Below are 27,580 nucleotides of genomic sequence, written 5' to 3'. Positions count from 1 at the left end.
CCGACAATACCCAAGAGAAAGGCCTCTGGTTTCTTGGGGAAAGTATATTTAAATACCTTTTTCAGTTCATTGTAAATCATTTCCCAGAATGCCTTAATCTTCGGGCACGTCCACCAGAGGTGAAAGAATGTACCTTCCTTTTCTTTACATTTCCAACATTTATTGTCAGGCAAGTGGTAGATCTTTGCAAGCTTGACTGGGGTTATGTACCACCTATAAATCATTTTCATTATATTTTCTCTTAAGGCATTACACGCCGTAAACTTCAACCCGGTGGTCCACAATTTTTCCCAATCAGCAAACATGATGTTATGACCAATGTCCTGAGCCCATTTAATCATACTTGATTTTACCATTTCATCTTGTGTATTCCATTTCAGCAGCAGATCATACATTTTTGACAAATTCTTAGTACTGGATTCTAACAGTTCAGTCTCTAATTTTGATTTTTCCACCTGGAAGCCTATTTTACTGTCTAATTTAAACACTTCATTTATTTGATGATAATGTAACCAATCTCTCACCTTCCCTTTTAGTTTTTCAAAACTCTGCAATCTCAATTTGTCCCCTTCCTTTTCCAAAATTTCCCAATATCTTGGCCATTTCGACTCCATATTTAGCTTTTTAACTGCCTTAGCTTCCATTGGTGATAGCCATCTTGGAGTCTTATTTTCCAGCAAGTCCTTATATCTAACCCAGACATTTAATAGTGCTTTCCTGACAATATGATTTTTGAAACTTTTATGCGCTTTAACCTTGTCATACCACAAATATGCATGCCACCCAAAAATATTGTTAAATCCTTCCAAATCCAAAATGTCTGTGTTTTCAAGAAGCAGCCATTCTTTTAGCCAGCAGAAAGCTGCCGCTTCATAGTACAATTTAAAGTCTGGCAGGGCAAACCCCCCTCTTTCCTTTGAATCCGTTAATATCTTAAATTTTATTCTGGGCTTCTTGCCCTGCCAGACAAATTTAGATATATCTTTCTGCCACTTCTTGAAACAGTCCATTTTATCCATTATTTGTAATGCTTGAAACAGAAACAACATTCTTGGCAATACATTCATTTTTATAACTGCAATTCGACCTAACAAGGAAAGCTTCAGATTTGACCAGATCTCCAGATCTTTTTTCACTTCTGTCCAAGTTTTTTCATAATTGTCTTTAAATAGGTTCACATTCTTAGCTGTCATATTCACACCCAGATATTTCACTTTTTTAACCACAGTCAACCCCGTCTCATTCTGAAACCTTTCTTTTTCAATCTGTGTTAAATTTTTCTCCAATACCTTAGTCTTTGACTTATTCAGTTTAAATCCTGCCAATTGGCCAAACTCTTGAATTATCTCTAAAACTCTTTTCGTACTAGCTTCTGGCTCCTGTAAGGTAAGTACTAGATCATCTGCAAATGCTCTCAGTTTATATTGTTTAACTCCGACCTGAACCCCTTTCACCGACTGGTCCTTCCTAATCATATTAAGCAAAACCTCCAGGACCGAAATAAAAAGTAATGGGGAGATAGGGCACCCCTGACGTGTCCCTTTTTCAATCTTAAACTCTTCTGTTACCACATTATTTACAATTAATTTTGCTTTCTGTTCAGAATATATTGCACCTATACCATTTTCAAACCCTTGGCCTACCCCCATCCCCCGGAGGTTCTTCAACATGAAGCTCCAAGAAATATTGTCAAAGGCTTTCTCGGCGTCCACAAATATCAAAACAGCCTTAGTGTTTATATTCACTTCCAACTTCTCCAAAATGTCAATTATATTCCTTACATTGTCCGACAAATGCCTTTTCGGGAGAAAGCCCGCCTGGTCCCCATGAATCTCCTCCATCAAAACTCTTTTCAGTCTCTTTGCTAAAACATCAGCAAAGATTTTGTAATCCACATTTAGTAAGGAGATGGGTCGGTAGTTCTTAAGTTGGGTCTTTTCAGTCTCTGTCTTTGGTATAAGTGTAATGTAGGCCTCTCTCCACGTATCGGGTGCCCTTCTCCGTTCCATGATCTCGTTGCAGACTTCCTTCAAAGGTTGTATAAGCCCTTCCTTCAAAACTTTGTAGTATTTGGAAGTCAATCCATCCGGTCCAGGTGATTTGCCCAACGTCATGTTTTGAATGGCATCTTCTATTTCCTGTGCTGATATCTCCTGGTTCAAAATTGTCTTACTTTCCTGAGAAATCTTTTTCAGCCCATTTTTCTCGAGGAATTGTTGTATGTCTTTATCTTTCTGCGGCCCTTGTGTATACAATTGTCTAAAGTAGCTCTGAAAACAGTTCCTAATTTCCACTGGGTTGCATATGTTCTTTCCCTCCACTTCTAAATTTGTTACCGTGTTGAGTTTTTGTCTCTTCTTTATTTGCCAAGCCAGTAACTTGCCACATTTATCTGCAGATTCAAAGGTCTTTTGTCTCATTTGTTTAATTTTCCATTCTATTTCTTGATTCATCAGTTCCATATATTGTGTTTGGTACAGTTTAATTTCTCTTAAAACCACTTGCGATTTTGGCTTCAATCTTAGTTTCCTTTCCCCTTCCTTTATCTTTTCCAGAATTTTCTCTTTCCTCTCATTTTGCTTTCTTTTCTTTAATGTATTTTGTTGTATCAAAAACCCTCTCATCACGGCTTTACTTGCGTCCCATATTATTCTTTTTTCTACTTTAGATCTTAGATTAATTTCAAAATAATCCTTCAAAGTTTTTTGGGCCTTTTTACAGATCTCCTCGTCTCTGAATAAGGTGTCATTCATTCTCCATCTGAAGGAACCAGTTGTTGTTTGCTTCATCACCATCTTTACTGCGTTATGGTCGGAGAGAGTTTTTGGGCAGATTTCCACTTTCTTTATGTTCGACGCCATGTTGCTAGTCACCCAAATTTGGTCAATCCGAGTCCATGTCATTTTGGCTTCAGAAAAGAAGGTTCCCTCTCTCTCTAATGGGTGTTTTGTTCTCCAGATGTCTATCAAATCCATATTGTCAGTCATTTCAAAAAAAGTTTTTGGTAGTCTTCCATCTTTTGTAACAACCTGTCTTTGTGCTTTGTCCATATTTGTTGAAACTACTCCATTCATGTCTCCCATCATAATTAGTTTATAATCCATATAGTCCATTAAAGTCTCATGCAACTTCTTAAAAAATTCTGCTTTCCCTTCATTTGGTGCGTATATCCCCACTATCAAAAGTTTTTCTCCTTGAAATTGAATTTCAATTGCCAGATATCTTCCTTGATCATCTTTAAAAATTTGTTTCGGCTGCAGATTTTCCTTTGCGTAGATCACCACTCCTCTTTTTTTTTACTTTGTCTGAAGATATAAATTCTTGTCCCAATCTCTTATTTATTAATAGTTTTCTGTGTACTCTTGTTACGTGGGTCTCTTGTAGACAAATCAAGTCCAATTGGTCTTTCTTTAAAGCATGAAATATATTTTTCCTTTTTCGGGGATTGTTTAGACCATTACAATTCCAGGTTAGAAGTTGCAAAGCCATGATGGGGTTATTTAATTCCTCCTACAGCTCCCAGTTGTTGTTCGTCCTTTGTCGGTGGTTCTGTGTCCGTGTCTAGTCTTGAAGGATGTCCTTCTCCTGGATAGGTCTCTTTCTGTAGGTCTTCTTCGTGTTCTCCCAGGAACTTGTCTTTATCACTCACTGTTTTTATTCTTCTTTTCTTCCCCTTATATTTAAAAGACAGGCCTTGGGGAAACTCCCACCTGAATAGTATGTAGTTCCTCTTCAGTAGTGTCACCAAATCCTTATAAGGACCTCTTGCATCCAAAATACTTTTGGGAATATCTTTAAAGATCTCAATATGAAAATCTTCAATTCGAAGGGTTGTTTGATAGTGCAGGTTCAATATTTTATCTCTCTCTTCTTTGGATCTTAGAGTTATCAAGCAATCTCTGGGTCTATTCTTCCTCTGCCTTATTCCCAACCTAAATGCACTCTCTATTTTGAACTCTTCTTCTTTCAAATCTTGCTTCCAGAAGTCAGAAAACTCTTTTGTCAAGTAATCCACCAAGTTGTCTCCTTCCTTTTCCGGCACAAGTCTAATCCTTAAGTTCTTCTCCTTGCGTTGCATATCCTGCATAGAAAGTGTCAGTTCATACTCATCCAGTTTCCTGTACACCGGTGGAAGTTTCCCTTCAACAGCAATAGCAATTTCCTTGGCTTCCTCAGCTATCTTTCGTGTTGTAGATGAATCTTCCAATAGTTTCCCAATTGCTTCTGCATTAGAGTTCACTTTATTCCCGAGGTCAGTTATGCTTTTAGTATTTAAGTCAATTTTCCCAGAGATTTCTTCAATTTTCTTATTTGTTTCAGCGCCTTGCTTCTTTAATTCCTCCAAAGAATCATTTATTTTTCCCAATGCCTTTGCAAACGCTTCTTCAGAAGACATTGTTTTCACTTTTGCCTTTGTGACAGCTGCAGTTCCCGAGGCCCCTGATACAGAGGCCCTTCTTTGCATAGAAAGATCAACTTTGTATTGTCTACCAGATCTCAAAGTCGTTTCTTGTGAATCTTCTTTCTGTTTACCATCTGCCATAACAAAGTCTTTCACTCAAGGTCATTCCCACACTCTTAAGCTGTCAAAAGATAAAAGTTCTCAGGTTTTAAATTCCACTTGTTGCTGAAACTGTCCAAATCCTCTAGAGGGCGTAAAGTCAGTTCTTAAACTTTAAATTGTTCCCACACTTCCAAAAGGCAAAAGCCCTCCAAGTCCCTTTCTTTGTAAAAGATCCAAATCAATAGTGTCCTGCAAGTAACTTACTATATAGCAAAATACGATGTTTCAAGTTGAGAGTAGCCGGAGTCTATATTACAGTTACTTTCTAACCTTTTTTGTAACGACCGTCCTTGGCCGGTTCCTTTCCTCCGGCAGTCCGATCCCCAGGTAGATGAGCAGCGGTAAACAGTTCAATCTCCTTTAAAAACAGGCAGGGAATCCCTTTAAAATCTTCTTCCCCCCCCTCCTGCCTTCTGGGGGGGGAGTTCTTTACTTGGTGTTGGGTTTCTTGGCTCATAAACTCTCCTGTCAAAAGTTACAGCTTAAATGCCTTTCGCTTTAATCTTGCTGCAGGACGGAAAGCAGACTTCCTTTTTAATGCTTATCCGTCTCGGTGCCCAATTTCTTTAGTTTTAGTGTCCAATTATTAATGCAAGCTCAATCCTACTCACGGAAAGTTGCTCTTTTTTAATCCAAAATCTTCGGAAGAAGTCAGCGCTCTCCGCTAATGGCGACGCGGCTTCGCTTCGCAGGCTGGGTGAAAGCGACTCTCAGCACCGCTCCACGCACCCTCCGCTGATCTATAGCCTTTAAAAAGGCTATTTCACAACGTCGGGGGGGGGCAAAGGTGCCCGCCGAGTCTCCGGTTCACAGGCTACGCGCCTGTGACTTTTGAGGGTCCTTGCTCCGCCGTGAGCTACGGGACCCGAACCCGCGAAGCAGATCTCTCCCGGAGCTCCGGGAGAAATCCGCCATTCAGCGCTGGCGCTAACCCGGAAGTGCAGCAACGTCTTCTGTTAGGCTTATTGTGATGCTTAACCAGCCAGCCAAATGCATCATCTAGACAAAGCAGCTGGTTTTGCAAGCTTGCTCTCACACATTTAACTCCCACCCCAATACAGGATTCGAAGAACTGGAAGGGACTCGGGGTGTCATCAAGACTGACCCCCACAACTCAGAACATAAGCATGTGCAGGATTGCATTGCAAGTGGCTGTATTTGGGCAAAGAGCTTCAATGTAAAGCTTCTGCTCTGCCCCTGAGCTTCAAACTTTCTCTCTGCTAGCCAAGCTCCTATCCCTGCTTAGCCATGAAGCTCACTGGGTGGCCCAGACCCCCTCATCTGCTTCAGGGCTGCTGAGAGGTCATCAAGTGGGGTGGGATTGGGGGGTTGGAAGCGGCAGTTGCATGGAGCTCTTTTGCTTTCTGACAAATCATAGAATTATAGCTGGAAGGGATGCTGTGGGTTATCACCTTTAGCTATTCTGCCAGTGCCAGGTAGAGCCATTGTTGCTACCAACCCTTCAGAGTTTGCTCACCTGGACAGGTGGCCCCCATCAGATGGGTTGGCAAGGTTTTTCTCTCTAGGCAAACCCTGTGTCTGGCCTGGTTTAATCCAGAACCCAGTCTAAGGCTCAGAACCTGGCTTTCACTCTGGAATATGTCTGGTGACAATGAAGAAGGGGTTAGAATCATAAAGCCATAGAATGGTAGACTGGAGAGGTACCCCAAGCATCATCCAGGCCAACCCCCCGCACTGCAGGAATCACAGCTCAAGAATCCTTGACGGGTGGCTGAAGTGAAGGCAGGAGGCAGGAGTTGGTAATGCAGGTGAACTGTGCACAAGCAAGCTGCCAGCTAGCTCTGCCGAGGCTCTTTTTATTAGCGCAATATGCAAAACCAGTCAGATACATTTTGGGCTGTGACCTTTACACATCTTCCAATCCCGGGATCAAGGGGTGGTACAAAGTTATTTTGGCACCTGTTTCCACCACATCACTTTCCCCCTGAACAATGTATGACGAAGGAGACAAAGGTCATAGACAGGGCACAGCAGATCACTAAGAGAGCAAAAGGTTAGATAGAAGGTATGATGTTCAGACAGCTGTGGTTTGTCTGTGGGTGGGTGTGTGCTCCACACCTGAAGGTCATGCGGTCAGACAGCTGTGGCTTGTCTGTGGGTGGAAGTGTGCTCCACACCCAGTGGTCATTCCTTCCACCCAACCTCTGCTTAAAAACCTCAAAGGAAGGAGATGTTAAGCATTAGTCATTGTCTGGAAAGCACATTGTCTGTTGTTCTGTGTATTCATTTGACTACAGGGCGATGTTGGCATCCTAGCAGCTGGTTGGCCCATGATGCTCACCCTCAATGACAGCAAGTGCAGGCAGCCTACCTCCTTCCTTCTGGCAGGCATCTCTGGCCCTGGGGCTGGACCTCAGCCCTGGCTCTACATCCCATTCTGCCTCATGTACCTTGTTGCACTTGTCGGCAACAGCCTGATCCTCGCCGTGATCAAGCTGCATCCAACACTTCATGAGCCCATGTACCTGTTCCTCTCCATGCTGTCCCTGGCAGACATCGGCCTGTCCATCTCCACCTTGCCAACGATGCTCCAGGTGTACGCCTTGGGCTCCAGGGAGGTGGCCGCTGACTCCTGCCTCACCCAGCTCTTCTTCATCCACACCTTCTCCATTCTGGAGTCCTCCGTCTTGCTGGCCATGGCCTTCGACCGCTATGTCGCGATACGGCACCCTCTGAGGTATGTCTCAATGTTGACCAGAGCATGGGTCGGTTGCATCGGTTTGGCCATCGTCATCCGGGGAGTTGGGCTGCACATCCCAGCCCCCATCCTCTTGAGGAGGTTGCCCTTCTGCGAAAGCCACCAGCTCTCTCACTCTTACTGCTTGCACCCGGACGTGATGAAGCTGGCCAGTGCTGACACCTCCCTCAACAGCAGCTACGGCCTCTTCGTCCTTCTCTCCACCCTGGGACTGGACTCCTTGCTCATCGTTGTCTCCTACACCTTGATCCTCAGAACCGTGCTGAGCATTGCCTCCTGGAAGGAGCGAGCCAAGGCCCTCAACACCTGCGTCTCCCACTTCTGTGCAGTCCTTCTCTTCTACACTCCCCTAATCAGCCTCTCCATGATCCACCGCTTCTGGAGGAAGGCTCCCCACCACACCCACATCTTCCTGTCCTACCTCCACTTTCTGGTCCCTCCGATGCTGAACCCCATCGTCTATGCCCTGAAAACCCAGCAGGTGCGTAAGGAGATAATCTGGGTGTTCCAACAAAGCACCCTGAGGAAGAGGGGGATGGAGCGGAGACGGAGGTGACTCCCTTGCAGTGCGTCAGTTTGGATGGTCTGCAATGGACCCTTTCTTCTTTCTTGGCTCACAGCATCTGGCCATGGCCCATCTGGTCCAGCAGCCTGTCCTCCCAGTGGCCAGCCAGATGTCTTCTCCCAGCCCATGGCCTTCCAGGAGAGGCTTGACCCCTCTCAGCTAAACTGTGCCATCTGGGCCAGAGGGTTTTTCAGGCAGAAGAGGGAACCACGAGGAAGGCAGAGACCAGGGATGCACAGCAGAACTTTATCTTGGGATGCTTTATGGAACAGAATTCATAAGCAGATAAACAAAATAAACATTTTCTTCTATGGTGGTCCTCCTAGTTCTTTCTATTTCTGCAGTTCAGAGGCAAGTGTGGATACTTCCGTAGCCAAAATAGTGCCCAGGAAAGAGGTACCAGCAGGTTCAGGGAGGGGTTAGGGTTAGGAGTGCAAAACACACACACACACACACACACACAACATCCGGAAGCCTTTACTTTATTCAACATATTGGTTCGTTCAGTGGTTTCTGTCCTGCCCATTCTGAAGCTAAGCTCATTACTTAGACATGGTGTTGTTCCTATATTTATAAGAACATAAGAAGAGGCTGCAGGATCAGGCCAAAGGGCGCACATCTAGTTTAGCACCCTCTTCTCACCACGGCCAACCAGATGCCCCAGTGGGAAATCTGCAAGTGGGATTAGAGCAGAAGATTCTTCATGATTACTTTCTCTATGTTTTTAGTTGTTCTTATTATTACCTGTAAGTCTCCTTTGGTCCCTGACAGGGAAAACGGCAGGGTATAAGAAGAGAAGAAGAAGAAGAAGAAGAGTTTGGATTTGATATCCCGCTTTATCACTACCCAAAGGAGTCTCAAAGCGGCTAACAATCTCCTTTCCCTTCCTCCCCCACAACAAACACTCTGTGAAGTGAGTGAGGCTGAGACTTCAGAGAAGTGTGACTGGCCCAAGGTCACCCAGCAGCTGCATGTGGAGGAGCGGGGAAGCAAACCCGGTTTCCCAGATTACGAATCTACCGCTCTTGACCACTACACCACACTGGCTCTCAGTGTGTGTGTGTGTGTGTGTGTGTGTGTGTGTGTATTTTTATTTATAAATAAATAAATATATAAAAATAACAACATTTTTATTTATTTTGGCTTTTGACTTAAAATCCCTTCAGGTACATGGTTCACATTCCACCATTTCGCCCTTGCAAACCACATACAGTGGTACCTCAGGTTACATACGCTTCAGGTTACATACGCTTTAGGTTACAGACTCTGATAACCCAGAAATAGTACCTCGGGTTAAGAACTTTGCTTCAGATTAAGAACAGAAATCGTGCTCCGGCGGCGCGGCAGCAGCGGGAGGCCCCATTAGCTAAAGTGGTGCTTCAGGTTAAGAACAGTTTCAGGTTAAGAACAGACCTCCGGAACAAATTAAGTACTTACCCCGAGGTACCACTGTAAACAGCATTGGAAACTGCCTGGTGCCAGAAGAGATCGCCTGCCTCTCTCGCCTTCGGTGTGGCTCTCCCCAGGGCCCTGGGAGAAGTTGTGGGCATGCCTGTTGGATCAGGACCAGGGGTGGGAGGAGCTTGAGGAGTCGTCAGCTGATGATCCCAAGGGGGGGGGACCCAGTGGGTGGGGGGTGAGCATGACCGTATCTGGGAATGGGTGGAGGGTTCCCCTTCAAGGTCAGTGGGTGAGACCACCCAAGGCAGCCTTGCTTCCGGTCCAGCACTCATCCTTCGCTGGAGTAAACCACTGTTTGGCGAGTCAAACCATAAGGGGAAGCGTCCCTGGGAATAGCTCAGAATAATTCCTTGTGTTTGAATTGAGTGTTACTCCCTGGCCACTTCAGGAGTCAAGAGATTGAAGGAGGCACCTGCTCAGTGAAGTTGCTCCTGGGAGCACATAATTAATGGCACAGGCAGAAAATCAGCTGCCTTGTTCCAGACACCCAGGTTTCCCCACCTGTCAGGGGCTCCTGGTCTGCATCACCACAATTACCTCCATCAAGTTAATTCAGGCAGAGAGCATGTCGTTCTTCTGGGAACCAAATCTTGCAAGGAAAGACACACAATGGAAAGGGGGAAAGAATGGCATTCTTCCCAGGCAGCTTAGACAACATGGCCTTCTCTCAGCTACCTGGAATGGAGAAGAGGTGGAGAACTCAAGCCATGGAAATCTCCGCCTTGTCCTTGGTGCTCAGAGAGCCATAGTTAGGCTCTTCTACAGCAACTTAGCAGAACCATGGAAAGTGCCTTCCTGGCTCCAGTGAAGACTTCATCTAGGCCACTCCTGGAGCAGGCAAGGAGGGAGGCTGAAGTCAAGGAGATTAGGATCTCTCCATCCTCTTCATCGAAGATATTATTTTATTCTTGGAGAAGGGGTTGCAGTAGAGGATCGGATCTGCATGGATACACTTGATGAACCCCATTATCTACAGCATCAAAACAAAGCAAATCTACAGCAGGATCCTCAGAATGTTCAAGAACGCCCGAAGAATTTAGTTATTCATAGAATCACAGAATCATAGATTTATAGAGTTGGAAGGGGTGCTGGACATCCAATGGCCTGCAAAGCATCTCAGCTAAAGCATCTCTGGCAGATGGCCATCCATCCTCTGCACAAAAACCTCCAACGAAGGCGACTCCACCGCCTTTCAAGGGATTTTGTTCCACTGTCAAAAGCTTGTACCATCAGAAATTTCTTCCTGATGTTTAGTTGGAGTCTCCTTTCTTGCAACTTGAAACTATTGGTTTGGTCCTACCCTCCGGAGCCAGAGAAAATGAGCTTGCTCCATCCTCCATGTGACAGCCCTTCAGATAATTAAAGATGGCTTTCATATCTCCTCTCCTTCTCCTTCTTTTAGCTTTTTATTTATACTTTTCAAATTTATACATCTCATTAGTTTTACAATCAATTTAACATTTCAAATTTTGACTTCCTTCCCCCTCTTTCTGCAGTTCCTTAAATTTATTTTTTAATATCTTCTGCACATCCAAATTCCTTTAACTTGGCCACTTAATTATCTACCATAAATATATACTCTTTTAAAACTGCAGGTTATTGCAACAATCCTGCCAATGTTTTTATCTGTTTACAATTTATCTGTAAATAGTCAATTAACCATTTCCATTCTTCTGGTAAGTTTCGCTATTTCTGCATATTCCGTAAGTTTTTTGTATCCTTTCTGCCTTTCCCAGTTCCCTCTCCTTTCCTTCTTCAGGCTAAACATACCCAGCTCTCTCAACTGTTCCTCATAAGGCTTGGTTTCCAGACCCTTGATCTTATTGGTTGCCCTCCTCTGCACAAGTTCCAGCTTGTTACTAGATTTTGTTTCAGTATGTTTAGATCCTGTCTTTCTTACGACACAGAACCCATGTTCCCTGGTGGTCACCCATCGAGGTGTTGAGCAGATCCAGACCTGCTTAGCTTCTGCAAGGAGGTGGCCTCCTGATCTTTCAGACCAGTCCCTGGAAACATTCAGCCAAGGAAAGGCCAAGAGAGAGCAGGTCAATGCTCAGATGTCAATGTAGAACAGATGAATTTATTCCTGTTTGGTTTGATTTTGTGCCAAAAACATGGGGCAAATCCACCCTTCTTCTTGTTCTGATGCTTCCTGTTGGCAGAAATCACACTTTTGTGCTCAACTGGAGCAAGCGGCAATTTCCCGCAGATTGCTATTTGTTCCGATTTAGAACTAAAGAGTGGGTTTTCCAGGTGTAAAAAATGGTTATTTATGTATGCCACTACTGCAGCCTGTGTTATGTTAGCTCAAAAATGGAAAACAAGCGAGGTCCCAAATAAGGAAGAATAGCAACTTAAACTGATGGAATATGTGCAGCTTGCTGATCTAACATATAGAATAAGAGAACAAGAAGAACACACGTTTAAAGAAGATTGGAAAATGTTTGCTGAATATATGGGAGGAAACGGTGTACACTTGAAAACGTTGGCAGCGTTAAGATAAATTCAACAGTGTAAACAAGTCCTGATGGATGTATTAATGGAATACTGAATGGTTTAGTTTATGTAAAATATGCAGGGATTTACAGTATGCAAAATGAACCATGGAAAGAGAAGAAGAGAAGTTGCTGACATTTTAAGGATGTTTAATGAATATTTTAAATTGTAAAATAGAAAACTTAATAAAAATTATACACACAAAAAAGAAAAGCAGCATTTTCCATCCCTATCTCAAGAGTTTCGTTTGGTTGCTCGCCTCTATGGCTAACATTATTGTCTCTCTTCTGACTTCCCTAAATAAGTATCTTCTTGCCTCCTGAGCAAGATGAGCCTGCTTTTTTCCGTTGCAAACTGACATCCTGATTTGCCTACTTTATGCTCCTTTGGCAACACTTGCTAAGAAGGCAGTGATGTTAGAAAGCCTCCCATCTCAGACAGTGGTGTGAGCAGCTGGCTGGCTTTTCAGCACCCCTGAATATGACTGGGCCAGATGGGCGCCCCACAAGCCCCCTTGGCTCTACTTCCATCAAGCACCAAGGTGTGACTGTGGCAGGTGTGGTGTCTGAGTGATGGATTTAGGATTTACCAGCTTGATTTAGGAACTCTGGTAAAATTCTGCTTTGCTGGGAGCTCCGTTTGGCTGGCCAGCTTTGACAACTAGACTACAGTGGTACCTGTTGACATTTCCATTCCACCTTAAGGAACAGGTGTGTGGAATTGTTGCGTGTCACATGTCTGTTTACATTCCAGCACAGTATGCTGGGAACGTCCGTTGTGTATAGCTTTTGCTTTTTGCTGTTCTCTCTGAGATGACATGAGAGAGAGATGACATGTTTCTTTGTCCTGATTTATGATCAATAAATCCATAGCTGTAGTATGCTTCCACAAGCCTTCTTGTATGTTTTATGAAAACTAATAAATTTAATATTTACCTAAAATAAATAATAATAAATAATAAACATAAATGTGTTTAGCAGGTGCCAAAAAAAGTACAGTGAAGGCACCTGCTTGCCTGATGTCAAGAGGAAGGGAGTTTCAAAGTTCAGATGCTGCCACACTAAATGACTGGGTTCTTACAAGTAAGGAACAGCTTTCATGCAGCAGTTGACTGGGCACATAGAGGATAAGGCAAACTGGTCCCCCCTCCATAGAATCATAGAATTGCAGAGTTGGAGGGGTACCCAGGGTCATCTAGCCCAACCCCCTGCAATGCAGGAATCAAAAGCTTGAACTTGGCCTGGCAGCAAATTGGCAGCCATTGCGGATTCCAGAGCACAGGTGTTCTAGGCTGACAAGGCCCCACTGCAGTCAGCAGTCATGTTGCAGCATTCTGCCCCAATGTCTCCAGTTATGTTGCATTTGGGGGTTCCCTGATTGCTCCAATGCCTTTTTGCCCACCGTGTGGGCAAGGAAGCCCCTCCGACGCCTGCAGTGCCTTCAGTACAAGTCTTTCCTCTTCCAAAACTTGCGGAACACTCTGTTGCGGATCTCCTTGGTCTTGACCCCGTAGACAATGGGGTTGAGGGTAGCCGGCAGCAGCAGGTAGAGGTTAGCCAGGAGGATGCGGGCATGTGGAGGCACCTTGTGGCCAAAGCGGTGTGTCAGGATGGAGAAGAGTCCCGGGACGAAGGCGATCAATATGACGCAGATGTGGGAGCCGCAGGTGTTGAAGGCCTTGAGGCGAGCCTCCTTGGAGGGCAGGCGGAGGACAGCACGGAGAATCATGCCATAAGAGAGGGCGATGAGCAGCATGTCGGAGATGCCCACATAGAGGGCCACACTCAGCCCATACAGGCTGTTGACCGTGACGTCAGTGCAGGCCAGCTTCACTACAGCCATGTGCTGGCAATAGGTATGGGGCACCAGGTGGCTTCCGCAGAAAGGCAGCCGCCCTGCAAGGACCGGGAACGGGGTGATGAGAGCAACCGCCCGGGCCACCACCACCACCCCAATCTTGAGGAGGACAGACTTGGTCAAAATGGCCTCATAGCGCAGCGGGGAGCATATGGCCACGTAGCGGTCAAAGGCCATGGCCACCAGGACGGTGGCCTCCATCACGGAGAAAGAGTGGATGAAGAACATCTGAGCCAGGCACCCACCAAAGCTGATCTTGCCGGCATCAAACAGGAAGGTGCAGAGCATCTTGGGCACGGTGGCGGTCGAGATGGCCAGGTCAATGGCAGCCAGCATGGAGAGGAAGATGTACATGGGCTTGTGGAGGCTGGGCTCCATCTTGATGACGACTAAGATGGTGCCGTTGCCCAAGATGGTGATGAGGTACATGGAAGAGAGGGGGATGGAGAGCCAGTGCTGAGCACTTTCCAGCCCTGGGATTCCCAGCAGGATGAACGAGGAGGGGTTGGCCTGGGAACTGCAGTTGGAAGCACACATGATGCTCTTGTTGGAGAGATCAGGTCATCATCACTGAGCATGCTTCCTGGAGGAGAAGGAAGGAGAGAGAACTTCTGTGAGGAACATCGTAGGAGCATTGAAACTGCCTCCCACCAAGTCAAAAGATCCCAAGAGGAGCCTGCTGAATCAGGACAATGGCCCATCATCTTCTCACAGTGGCCAGCCAGATGATGAACTTATCTAATCCTCGTTTAAAGCCATCCAAGTTGGTGGCCATTACTGCCTTTTGCAGGCATGAGCTCCATCGTTTAACTCTGCTATGTGCTATGTATGTATGTGCTATGTACTATGTATGGAAGTGAGAGCTGGACCATAAAGAAGGCTGCTAGCCAAAGAATTGATACTTTTGAATTCTGGTGCTGGAGGAGATTCTTGAGAGTCCCATGGACTGCAAGAAGATCAAACCTATCCATTCTGTAGGAAATCAGCCCTGAGTGCTCACTGGAAGGACAGATCCTGAAGCTGAGGCTCCAATACTTTGACCACCTCATGAGAAGAGAAGACTCCCTGGAAAAGACCCTGATGTTGGGAAAGATGGAGGGCACAAGGAGAAGGGGACAACAGAGGACGAGATGGTTGGATAGTGTTCTCGAAGCTACCAGCATGAGTTTGACCAAACTGCGGGAGGCAGTGGAAGACAGGAGTGCCTGGCGTGCTCTGGTCCAGGGGGTCACGAAGAGTCGGACACAACTAAACGACTAAACAACAAAAACAACAACATGTGTGAAGAAGGACTTTCTCTTATCCACCCAGACTTTTCCAGTATTCTCCATCATTGGGTGTCCACGAATTCTAGGGTGAGATTCTAGGTCAGGATTCTAGGGTGAGTTTTTCTAGGTCAGGATTATCTACCACACTGATCTGCCTTTGGCTCTCCAGGGCTTCAAAGACTGGTCTTTTCGTGGAGATGGTGCCAGGGACTGAACCCAGGACCTTTTGCAGCCACTGAGCTGTGACACTTGCCATCAGAACCTGCCTGGAGAAACAGGAACTGTGGAACTCAAAGCAACAATTTGAGTCGTGAAAGCTACACCAGTCTTCCAGCTTCTTTTGTACAGGAGGGAACAAAACTGCTGGGGGGAAGGGCCTTAAGTCATAGAACCATAGAATTGTAGACCCCAAGGGCCTTCTAGTCCAACCCTTCAATGCAGGACTGTGTGAGGTTGAGCCTGGTAAGGGAGGATGTGCCCTTCAGCCGGCTCCTTTGGCCTCTGAGTTGGCATGCAGTGATGAGGGGGCTTTCCTGGGGCAACAGATGGGTGTCTGTGGCTCATCTCTGGCCAGAGATGGAAAGAAGATAAAGTCCCTACCAGAGAAGAATGGCAGTTCAAGTTGATGAATTATGCCAAAATGGCTAAAACGACCAGAAGAATCAGAAATCAGAAAGACCAAAATTTTAATAAGGAATGGGGGAAATTCATAACTAATCTTAAAAACCATTGTAAACAGTTAAAATCGTTAGTAGGGTTGGAATATCACTTGTAGTTTAATGGACACAGTGGAGAGGTAAAAGATTTGGATTATTATAAAAGATGGAGGAGGAAATTATTAACAATAGGACCCACAAAGAAGAAGAGGGGAGTCCAGAAGATTCTCTGGAATCTCGTTTCTATGTTGTATGTTGGATATGGGACTGTAAAATTTTCAACTGGAAATTTTCGGAGTTTGTTAAGAGAGAGCTAGTTAAGATCCGTTTCTGTTCTTGTATATAGTAACTTGTAGAGTCTGCTGTAAATAATAAACACCTCTAAGTAACCAAGTTACTAGTAGCAGCGTCTTGTTCCTGCTTCGTCCATCCTGCCTGCAAATGATTGCTTTCTGGAACTCTGAGTATGCTCTGCTAAGGTCTGGCTAAGGTTCTGCAACAGGTCAAAGTTGATAAACACCAATATGTTCAGCAAAGAACAGGAATCAGCTAACCAGCAGAGCAGGAGGAACATTCAATAGCCAGGTTTTCTGGAGGAGACCTGGGAGTCAGCAAAGGCCATTTTGCTTGCATATTGCCTGGTTTTGCTAAGCAGAGAGTATGGGCCCGAGAACCTAAGAAGATCCTGCCAGATCAGGCCTGTGGGGGCCAATCTTGCCCAGGGTCCTGCTCTCACACTGGCCAACCAGATGCCGAGTATGGGAAACCTGCAAGCAGGATTCAAGCACAAGAGCTCTCTCCATTCCTGTGGTTTCCAGCATCTGGGCTCCAGAATCACGCCTGCCTCCAACTGTGGAAGCAGAGCTGAGCCATCCTGTCTGGTATCCATGTATAGCCCTCTCCTCCTCCATGAACCTGTCTAATCCTATTTTAAAGCCACCCAAGTTAGAGGCCATCATTGCCTCATGTAGAAGGGAGTTCTGTAGTTTAACTACATACTGCAGGAAGAAGGACTTTCTATTATCTGGGTTTGTTTGTTTGTTTTAAATCTGCTATCTCTCTTTAATATGCAGCCAGAATTGGATTCTCCAAGACAAACACCCAGATAGGATCTTGCTGTTGTGACTGAGGCCATCAAAAAGGGATTCCCTCACTTTGCAGGGAATGCTGCAGTAACAGACATAGTTCCAAACTATCCTGGTTGCTAATCCTCCCCTTCCTCCCCCCTGGTTCCTTACCGCAATTTTTGGCCAGATGTTCTGGACTCCACCTTCAGCCGAAGCCCCTCTCAGACAAGCCATTGGCACCCCAGTGTCACAACTGTAGCAAACCTGATTCTGCCAGAACCTGGAGGAAAGTCAGGAAATATTTATGGGCTGCGGTGTGATCTTCAGGGATCACTAATTGGTTGGGAGCTTTCTGACCACTCCATGGTGCCTCTCCAAGGGAAATGGATGGACCTGGAGAAGAAAGAGAAGTCTCTTCTGGCACTCATGGCAAGGGGTGCAGACAGGATTTATTATTATTTTTTTTAAATAATATTTTATTAAGTTTAACAATAGAAAAGTAAAACAATAAAAACACAAAGAAAATATAAAACACAACAATACAAACTTTCACGATACATAAAATACAAACATTTAACAAGAAAACAAAAAAGACAATCAACACTCAAAAAGTAGAATAAGAAAAACACAAATCACTCTTTTCCAATTATTCATCTTCAATTAACTTATTTTCCTGACTTCCTCACACCTCCCTTTTTTATATCCCTTTTTAACAATTAGTTCAGCAAATTCGTATCCTACTACTTTATCCTTATTTATTTTACCTCCCAAATTTCAAATTTTTATCTCTTATTACTAGAACCCCTTCATTTTAATTCAATGTCCTCAGCATTCATACATTTTACAATACTTCTGTAAATAAGTTTTAAATTTCCTCCAATCTTCTTCTACCAACTCTTCTCCCTGGTCTCGGATTCTGCCAGTCATCTCAAGGTGCAGACAGGATTTATGTTGTGGGCGGCAGGGCACCCACCTATCACCATCCTCTATCAGGTTCTGTCTAGCAGATTTGGAATGAAATGTCTCAACAACAGTTGTTTTAAATTGCTTTCCTTTGACCCAAAATTCTCAGAAAAACCTGTCAACATCTTTCTACAATTTCTACTTTTAGTTAAGTATTTTTATTTACTTACTTGATTGGGTATGGGAGCAGCTGCTGCCCCTTGGCTATGCCCAAGCCCATGCTTGTGGTTTTTTTAATAAAGTGCTTCAACCCCACAAAGGCTTCAACCTTGAGACTAGATTCCCTCTGCTCAAACTTCCCACACTTGCAGCGAAATAGCTAAAAATTATTCTAAACTAGCCTTTCCTTTTAAGAGCTTTTCTCTGCCCCTTCAATACACCCTCAGCATGTAGATGAACTCCAGGATAGAGCAGCTTTGCCCACTGCTTTTTCCCTAGAAAAATAGGTACCGGTACTCACTGTGAAGTTGCTACAATAAGTGCCACACTTTTTGACAACCAGAAAAGAGGTGCTGGTACTGTGTACCCCTGAGTACCCCCTGAAAAAAAAGGACTGGCTTCGCCTGGTTCACTGTGTAGTCGCAGCTACAAAATGCTACCAAATAAACAGATAGGCAAGGTAAGGTAAAAGGTAAAGGACCCCTGGACAGTTAAGTCCAGTTGAATTTGACTGTGGAGTGCGGCACTCATCTCCATTTTCAGGCTGAGAGAACTGACATTTGTCTGCAGTCAGTTTTCTGGGTCATGTGGCCAGCAGGACTGAACTGCTGCTGATGTACAGAGGACCATGATGAGTCCCAGAGTACATGGAAATGCCATTTATCCTCCCACCACAGTGGTACCTACAGTGGTACCTCGGGTTAAGTACTTAATTCGTTCCGGAGGTCCGTTCTTAACCTGAAACTGTTCTTAACCTGAAGCACCACTTTAGTTAATGGGGCCTCCTGCTGCCGCCATGCCACCGGAGCACGATTTCTGTTCTCATCCTGAAGCAAAGTTCTTAACCCAAGGTACTATTTCTGGGTTAGCGGAGTCTGTAACCTGAAGCGTCTGTAACCTGAAGCATATCTAACCTGAGGTACCACTGTATTTGTCTACTCACACTGGTATGCTTTCAAATTGCTAGGTTAGCAGGAGATGGGACAGGGCAATGGGAGCTCACCCCATTGCGTGGATTCGAACTGCTGACCTTACGATCTGCAAGCCCAAGAGGTTCCCCCATCCAGGGGACAGTTTCCTGCACCTGCTGAAGCTTAGAAAGTGAACATTTGGGGGAACTGAGAGTTTCACACAACAACCACCGGACCCATAAGCGATGCTGTGTGGCTAAATGACCATATTTATACCCCGCCCATCTGGCTAGGTTTCCCCAGCCACTCTGGGCAGCTTCCAGGAGTCCAGGCCCTGAAGGAAACCCTCACCAAACCTTGAGAAGGTCCACCACTGGCAGGCAACCCTCACCCAGTTGTGTGGAATCAAGCCCATCACCATTTCTCCTCTTCCTCTACCCATTGTGTCCACATGAGCTTCACTTAGCTTTGGGTGGGTGGCATTCAAGTACCGTATTTTTCACTCCATAAGACGCACTTTTTTCTTCCTAAAAAGTAAGGGGAAATGTCTGTGCATCTAATGGAGCAAATGTGTGGTCCCAGGAGCCGAATTGCCCAGGGGCAAAAAGAAGATCATGCTTTTTCTTTTGAAAGAGGGAAGTGAGTGTTGAAACAAAGCCTGATCGTTTGCCGATCAGGGAGAGAGATAAGGGATGCTAGAGATAAAGGAGGCTGCCTGGGAGGGGGGAGGTGAAGACAGCAAACTTGCAAAGGGGGGGGGACAGGAAGACTAAAGCAATAAGGAGAGAAATTAGAAGAAGCAGAAGCAAAAAACTGCTCCAGCTGAGGAAAAGACCCTGAGGCAAACAAGAGGGAAGGGAGTGTTGAAAGGAAACAGCTGATTGGTGGGATCAGAAGAGAGATAAGGGACGCTTTTGGAGGCTGCCTGGGAAGGTGGAGGTAAAGCCCATTGATCAACAGGATTTTTGCATTGGGTCACCCCAAATTAACCATCATATCAAATAGCATGCACCAAAAAAAATCACGCACCCACTGTTTCCTGGGGCTGCAATGGTGCAAAAATGTGCTTACAAAGCACAGATCCACATGGATCCTCAGGATTTTTGCATTGGGTCACCCCAAATTTACCATCAGATCACATAGCATGTCCATGGCTACAGCCTGCACAAAAAAAATCATGCGTCCACTGTTCCTGGGGCCGCAATGGCACAAAAACGTGGTTACAAAGCACGGATTCACATGGACCCTCAGGATTTTTGCATTGGGTCACCCCAAATTCACCATAAGATCATGTCTGTGGCCACAGAATGAACCACAAAAATCATACATCCACTCTTTCATTCAGAATATTTTTTTCTTGTTTTCTCCTCTAAAAACTAGGTGTGTCTTATGGTCAGGTACTATGGAGCAGGTATTATGGAGCAAAAAATATGGTACTTTTAGTAGCAAATCAGCCACAGCAATGAAAGAACCCAGGATAAAATATTAGAATCATCGAATAATGGAGTTGGAAGGGACTCAGAGGGTCTTCTGGTCCAACTCCCTGCAAGAATATGTAGTTGTCCCAAATGGGGGTTAAATTTGCAACCTTGGCATGATCAACACCACACTCTCACCAGCTGGACTATCCAGGCTGTTTAACCTTGTATTTATTTAGAGAAGGCAGAAGAAATATGATAACATTAGACATAGAGGAAAACAACCCAACAAAAATAGCATCCTAACTGGTTCAACTCTGAGTCAGAGAGGGAAAATGCTGTTTTTCTACAGTGCCTGGCACAATATTGATGAATCGATATTGGTCACAGTGAGTTGAGTGACTGGCTCTCTCTTGGGATTCCCCTGGATGAATGGTCCCAGGATTTTGCCTGAAGGACCATGAGGCCACCGCCTTGCTGGAGCAAAGCATGTCAGTGACTGGTCAGTGGCAGGATGGGAACATCATGAATGCCACATTGGGTTCCATGATGGGGGAAAAGGAGGATACATACATAGGAAAATAAAATGAAGCAATCAATCCATCAACTGACAAATCCTTCAGGAGTTCCTGACCATTCTGAGGATCCTGCTGTAGATCTGCTTTGTTTTGATGCTGTAGATGATGGGGTTCATCAAGGGTGGCAGGAGGATGTAGACATTGCCCATGATGACGTGGAGTAGGGCAGGGGCATGCTGTCCAAACCGGTGTACGATGGAGAGCCCAAGCACCGGGACGTAGAAGACCAGGACAGCACAGATGTGGGAGACGCAGGTGCTCAGGGCCTTGTGGTGGCCCTGGTTGTCAGAGGCCATGCCCAGGACAGTCCTTAGGATCAGGCTGTAGGAGATGAGGATGAAGAGCAGGTCAGAACCCATGGTGAGGAGGATGAGGACGAGGGCATAGAAGCTGTTGAATGTTGTATTGGCACATGCCACACGAATGGTGTCCTGGTGAAGACAGTATGAGTGGGAAAGGACAGCATTAGGGCAGTAGGGGAATGTCAAGAGGAAAGGCACAGGAGGCAGTAGGAACAAGGTACTCCTTAGCAGGAGGACCAGCCCAATTCTGGCCACTCTACTGGAGTTCAGCATTGCTGTGTACCTCAGAGGAGAGCAGATGGCCAGGAATCGGTCCAGGGCCATGGCAAAGAGCACAGCTGACTCCATGAAGGAGAAGGAGTGGATGGTGAAGAGCTGAGCTACGCAGGCTTCCTTGCTGATCTTCTTCAGCTGGAACCAGAGGACGCCCAGCACTGTGGGGGCCGTGGCGAGGCAGAGACCCAAGTCAGTGGTAGCCAGCATGGCCAGGAAGTAGTACATGGGCTGGTGCAGACTGGGCTCTGTCTGTATGACATAGAGGATGGTGCAGTTTCCTAGGATGGCTGCCAGGTAGATGGAAAAGATGGGGATCCCAATCCAGCCATGAGCTGCCTCCAACCCAGGGAAGCCCCTCAAGGCAAGCACTGTGGTGCTGATGTTGGCTGAGGTATCCTGCACCATGGTGAACCCTGGCTACTATCTTTCACTTCCAGGTTCTCTCACACAGAAATGGATCATTTGGAGGACATGATCAGTTGTCATCTTTGAGGATGGAAGGCAAGGAAGAATTCCTGTAGAAATCTAAGCTGTGCCCTAAGCAGAAGATGTCTGTCATTCAGGAGTGGAAAGTATTGGAACATAGGAAGCTGCAATAAACTGAGTTGGACCATTGGCCCATGTAGTTCAATGATGGCTACACTGACTTGCAGCAGATCTCCAGGATTTTGAGATAGGGGACATTCACATCTATACCTGGAGATGCTGGGCAATGACCCTGAGACTTCCTGCATGCAAAGCAGACACTCTAATACTGACTCTTCTTCAAGAATAAAAGGATACCTTGCAGTGAAGGGGATAGAGAAATCCTGATCTCCTTGACCCAAGTCTCCCTGCTTGAGAGTTTCAGGGGATGGAAGAGGGGCCTGGGGGTGATGTTTGCTGGGTCCAGGAAGTCTCTTCTCTTGGATGCTTCTAAGATGCTGTGGAAGAGTTTCCTTCTGTCTCTATTAATAAAGTGCTTCAACTCCACAGAGGCTTTGCAATGACCTTGAGCACCAGAGTCCCTCTGCTCAAACTTCCCACAATTGCAGTGAGATAGCTAAAAATTACTCTAAACTAGCCTTCCCTTTAAAGAGCTTTTCTCTCCCCGTATACCCTCAGCATGTAAGTGAACTCTCTCTCTCTCTATATATATAATTTTTATTAATTTTCATAATAGCAAAAACATTACCTTAAAAGGCATAAAATAAAACATTTAAAACAACTACGGTATATATACAATTAATATTGAATCCACAGAATGGGATTACTTGAATCCCCTGACCCTCCCCCCCCGGTTCCTTTATATTATTTTCATTTGTGCATGTCAATAAAATCCTGTATTTACTTCCAATTTTGTACATTGTGTATAGTGTTGCAAGTGGTTTTTTAAAAAAAATTCCTGGTGATGTATTAACTTGTGTATATTGCTTTTGTAAACATGCAATAAACAATTCCATTCTTTTAAAAATTTGTCATATTGATTTCTAAGTTTCCTGGTTAATTTAGCGATTTCAGCATGCTCCATTAACTTAATTTGCCAATCTTCTTTGGTGGGGACTTCTTCTTCTTTCCAATGTTAGGCTAGCAATATCTGGGCAGCCGTTGTCGCATACACAAACAGATTCTTATGTTTTTTAGGTAGATGCATTCCTGTAATACCCAATCAAAAAGGCTTCTGGTTTTTTAACAAAGGTTATTCTGAACATTTTTCTCAGTTCAGTATATATCATTTCCAAGAATTTTTTAATAACCTTACATTGCCATCACATATGATAATACGTACCTTCTGTTTCTTTACATTTCCAACACTTATTTTCTCTTGTTTTATACAAGCATGTAGAGGAACTCCAAGATGGAGCAGCTTTGCCCAGTGCTTTTTTCCTAGAAAAATAGGCACCAGTACTCACCATGAAGTTGCTACAGTAAGTGCTATACTTTTTGACAACCAGAATAAGAGGTGCCGGTAACTGTGTACCCCTGAGTACCCCCTGAAAAAACCCCACTGGCTTTGCCTGGTTCACTGTGTAGTCGCAGCTACAAAATGCCACCAAATAAACAGATAGGTAAGGTAAGGTAAAAGGTAAAGGACCCCTGGACAGTTAAGTCCAGTTGAATTTGACTGTGGAGTGCGGCACTCATCTCCGTTTTCAGGCCGAGGGAGCTGACATTTGTCTGCAGTCAGTTTTCCGGGTCATGTGGCCAGCAAGACTGAACCGCTACTGATGTACATAGGACTCTGATGATTGCCAGAGCACATGGAAATACCACACATAGGTACCACAGTGGTACCTATTTGTCTACTCACGCTGGTATGCTTTTCAAATTGCTTGGTTAGAAGGAGATGGGACAGAGCAACGGGAGCTCACCCCATTGCGTGGATTCGAACTGCTGACCTTACGATCTGCAAACCCAAGAGGTTCCCCTGCCCAGGGCACAGTTTCCTGCACCTGCTGAAGCTTGGAAAGTGAACATTTGGGGGAACTGAGAGTTACACACAACACCCACCTGACCCATAAGCGATGCTGTGTGGCTAAATGGCCAGGAGTCCAGGCCCTGAAGGAAACCCTCACCAAATCTTGAGAAGGTCCACCACTGGCAGGCAACCCTCACCCAGTTGTGTGGAATGAAGCCCATCACCATCTCTGCTCTTCCTCTACCCATTGTGTCCACAGGGGCTTCACTTAGCTGTGGGTGGGTGGCATTCAGTACTTTTAGTAGCAAATCAGCCACAGCAATGAAAGAACCCAGGATAAAATATTAGAATCATAGAATAGTAGAGTTGGAAGGGACCCAGAGGGTCTTCTGGTCCAACTCCCTGCAAGAATATGCAGCTGTCCCACATGAGGGTTAAATTTGCAACCTTGGCATGATCAACACCACACTCTCACCAGCTGGACTATCCAGGCTGTTTAATCTTGTATTTATTTAGAGAAGGCAGAAGAGATATGATAACATTAGACATAGAGGGAAGCAACCCAACAAAAAATAGCATCCTAACTGGTACAACTCTGAGTCAGAGAGGGGAAACGCTGTTTTTCTACAGTGCCTGGCACAATACTGATGAATCGATATTGGTCACAGTGAGTTGAGTGACTGGCTCTCTCTTGGGATTCCCTTGGATGAATGGTCCCAGGGTCTTGCCTGAAGGACCATGAGGCCACCGCCTTGCTGGAGCAAAGCATGTCAGTGACTGGTCAGTGGCAAGAAGGGAACATCATGAATGCCACATTGGGTTCCATGATGGGGGAAAAGGAGGATACAAACACAGGAAAATAAAATGAAGCAATAATCCATGAACTGACAAATCCTTCAGGAGTTCCTGACCATTCTGAGGATCCTGCTGTAGATCTGCTTTGTTTTGATGCTGTAGATGATGGGGTTCATCAAGGGTGGCAGGAGAATGTAGACATTGCCCATGATGACGTGGAGGAGGGCAGGTGCATGCTGTCCAAACCGGTGTACGATGGAGAGCCCAAGCACTGGGACGTAGAAGACCAGAACAGCACAGATGTGGGAGACGCATGTGCCCAGGGCCTTGTGGTGGCCCTGGTTGTCAGAGGCCATGCCCAGGACAGTCCTCAGGATGAGGCCATAGGAGATGAGGATGAAGAGCAGGTCAGAACCCATGGTGAGGAGGATTAAGGTGAGAGCATAGAGGCTGTTGAAGGTTGTGTTTGCACATGCCACGCGAATCATATCCTGGTGCAGACAGTAGGAATGGGAAAGGACAGCATGTGGACAGTAGGGGAACGTCAAGAGGAGAGAGACAGGGGGCAGTATTAACAAGGTGCTCCTTAGCAGGAGGACCACTCCAATTCTGACCACTCTACTGGAGTTCAGCAGCGCTGCATACCTCAGAGGAGAACAGATGGCCAGGAATCGGTCCAGGGCCATGGCAAAGAGCACAGCTGACTCCATGAAGGAGCAGGAGTGGATGATGAAGAGCTGAGCTACACAGGCTTCCTTGCTGACCTTTTCAACCTGGAACCAGAGGATGCCCAGCACTGTGGGTGCCGTGGCGAGGCAGAGACCCAAGTCAGTGGTGGCCAGCATGGCCAGGAAGTAGTACATGGGCTGGTGCAGACGGGGCTCCGTCCGTATGACATAGAGGATGGTGCTGTTTCCTAGGACGGCTGCCAGGTAGGCAGAGAAGATTGGGATCCCAATCCAGCCATGAACCTCCTCCAACCCAGGGAAGCCCCTCAGGGCAAGCACTGCAGTGCTCAGGTTGGCAAAAGTATCCTGCACCATGATGAACCTCGGCTACTATCTTTCACTTCCAGGATCTCTCACACGGAAATGGAGCATTGGAGGACAGTTGTCATCTTTGAGGATGGAATGCAAGGAAGAATTCCTGACTCTTCTTCAAGAATAAAAGGATAGCTTGCAGTGAAGCGGATGGAGAAATCCTGATCTCCTTGATCCGAGTCTCCCTCCTTGAGTGTTTCAGGGGCTAGTAGAGTGGCCTGGAGGGAATCTTTGCTGGGGCAGGAAGGGTCTTCTCTTGGATGCTACTACGATGCTGTGGAAGAGCCTCCTTGTGGCTCTCTGAGCTCCAAGGGTAAGGCTTCTGAGCCTTGAGTTCTTCACCGCTGCTCCTTTCCAAGTAGCTGAGAGAAGGCTATGTTGTCTAAGCTGCCATGGAAGAATGCTGTTCTTCCCCCTTTTCATTTTGTTTTGGGGAAAGAGAGTTTGCATGCAATATTTGGTTGCAAGAAAGAGGACAGGCTATGAGCGTTTATAGAGGACCTTCTTGATGTGGGAATGATGAGGATGATAGTGCAGCTTAGGAGCCCCCATACAATAACAATGATGGGGAGATCCACAGTGCCTAGAACAGTGCAGCTGATTTGCTGCCTGTGCCGTTAATTAAATGTTCCCATGAGCACCTTCTTTGAGCAGATGCTTCCTTTAGTCTCTTGACTCTGGAAGTAGCCAGGGAGTAACACTCAATTCGAGGAGCAGGATGAATTATTCTGAGCTCTTCCACGCTTACAAGGAAACTTCCCCTTATTGCTGGATTCACCCAGCAGTGGTTGATTCCTACAAAGAATGGGAGCTGGGCTAAGGGCCTTTTGTGGTCTCCCTCACTCATCTGGAAGACAAGCTCTCCACCCATTCCCAACAGGGGTGTAGCTCTCCTGTCCAGCACCTGAGATAGGTCAGCCACCAAGGTGCCCAAGGCTGTTTTAAGATCCAAAATGGGTTAGAACCAAGGGTGAAATGGATCAAGATCATCTGTACCACCCAAGACCACTTTGGCGCATCATAGTGATCTGGAGCTCCAAAAAAGGGACCATTATCAAGGCAGGAGAGACCCAAAGAGGCATTTTTGCAACAGAGGTTTAACAGTGAACTCATCCACTGCACCACACACCTTACCCCACCTTCACTGGCCTCTATGACTACAACCTCCATCAACCCCATCGAGCAAGGCTTTTCTGGCTGGGGACGATGGGAGATGTAGTCCAAAACATCTAGAGAGCGTAGTGGAGAATGTCCCAGACTCACTTGGATTGCCAGGAAAGACTCCAGCAAAAATATAGGAGCCAAACAGCAGTCCTTAGGCCTGGTCTTTACTGTTGCAACAAGACTTCAAACTACCACATATAAGAAGTTGTGAGAAGCCACAAAAAAAGGATGGCTCTCCTTTTTATAAGTTTCTGGAAGTTACCCATAACACCTTTAGTAAAACATCATACATTTGTTATAACTATGTCACAAATTGGGAGGGGTCTTCTGGCAGAAACCTGAGCACCAGGCTTGCCCCGTCCCTCACCTGACCTCCACCTCCCACCCTTTAAGTGAATCAAAGGTTTTCCCAGCCAAGTTAAGCACACCCTTTTGTCTCGACTGAGACCCCAATCCACTGAGGTTGGGTTTGCGATTGTTCTTGGAATGACTACCTGTCCGGCACTCAGGTGTCAGGATGCCAGCGATTATCACCCAGGCAGTGTTGCCAGCTGAGTACATGTGGTCTCAGCTTCAGGGATTATAGCTGCCCCATCTCATGTCCCAAGCTCCTCCCATGATAGCTATTTACCTTCTGAGTAGAGGTGTAAAACCATCACAGGAAACATTTTATATGAATTTCTAAAAGTTTTCGCGACAGAGGAACCTTCTAAAGCAGGCATAGGCAAACTCGCCCCTCCAGATGTTTTGGGACTACAATTTCCATCATCCTTGACCACTGGTCCTGCTAGCTAGGGATCATGGGAGTTGTAGTCCCAAAACATCTGGAGGGCCGAAGTTGCCTATGCCTGTTCTAAAGCTAGAGCCGAGGCTGGTTTGACAGCTGCAGTGCCAGTGTAGCCCTTGGTAGGGGGCGCTGTTTC

General features: G+C 45.7%; 5 protein-coding genes across 5 annotated transcripts in view; 1 reads left to right on the top strand and 4 right to left on the bottom strand.

Moving 5' to 3' along the window:
* LOC128412303 (zinc finger and SCAN domain-containing protein 31-like) overlaps positions 1–27,580 on the bottom strand; it is a 275,497-nt gene that overhangs the window by 225,796 nt on the left and 22,121 nt on the right. The gene's annotated exons all lie outside the window — the stretch shown is intronic.
* Positions 6,859–7,844, top strand: LOC128412095 (olfactory receptor 51G2-like). Its single transcript, XM_053384945.1, has one exon. The coding sequence runs from the start codon at positions 6,859–6,861 to the stop codon at positions 7,837–7,839; it is 981 nt and encodes a 326-aa protein (XP_053240920.1). The 3' UTR covers positions 7,840–7,844.
* Positions 13,246–14,211, bottom strand: LOC128412295 (olfactory receptor 52P1-like). The gene has a single exon (XM_053385200.1). It carries the CDS (start codon positions 14,197–14,199, stop codon positions 13,246–13,248), a length of 954 nt encoding a protein of 317 aa, XP_053241175.1. The 5' UTR covers positions 14,200–14,211.
* Positions 20,671–21,665, bottom strand: LOC128412128 (olfactory receptor 51G2-like). The gene has a single exon (XM_053384984.1). It carries the CDS (start codon positions 21,663–21,665, stop codon positions 20,724–20,726), a length of 942 nt encoding a protein of 313 aa, XP_053240959.1. The 3' UTR covers positions 20,671–20,723.
* LOC128412294 (olfactory receptor 51G2-like) lies at positions 24,555–25,496 on the bottom strand. Its single transcript, XM_053385199.1, has one exon. The coding sequence runs from the start codon at positions 25,494–25,496 to the stop codon at positions 24,555–24,557; it is 942 nt and encodes a 313-aa protein (XP_053241174.1).

Source organism: Podarcis raffonei, chromosome 4 (assembly GCF_027172205.1).
Source record: "Podarcis raffonei isolate rPodRaf1 chromosome 4, rPodRaf1.pri, whole genome shotgun sequence".
Classification (NCBI taxonomy): Eukaryota; Metazoa; Chordata; class Lepidosauria; order Squamata; family Lacertidae; genus Podarcis; species Podarcis raffonei.
This window is presented reverse-complemented; position numbering and strand designations above follow the sequence as displayed.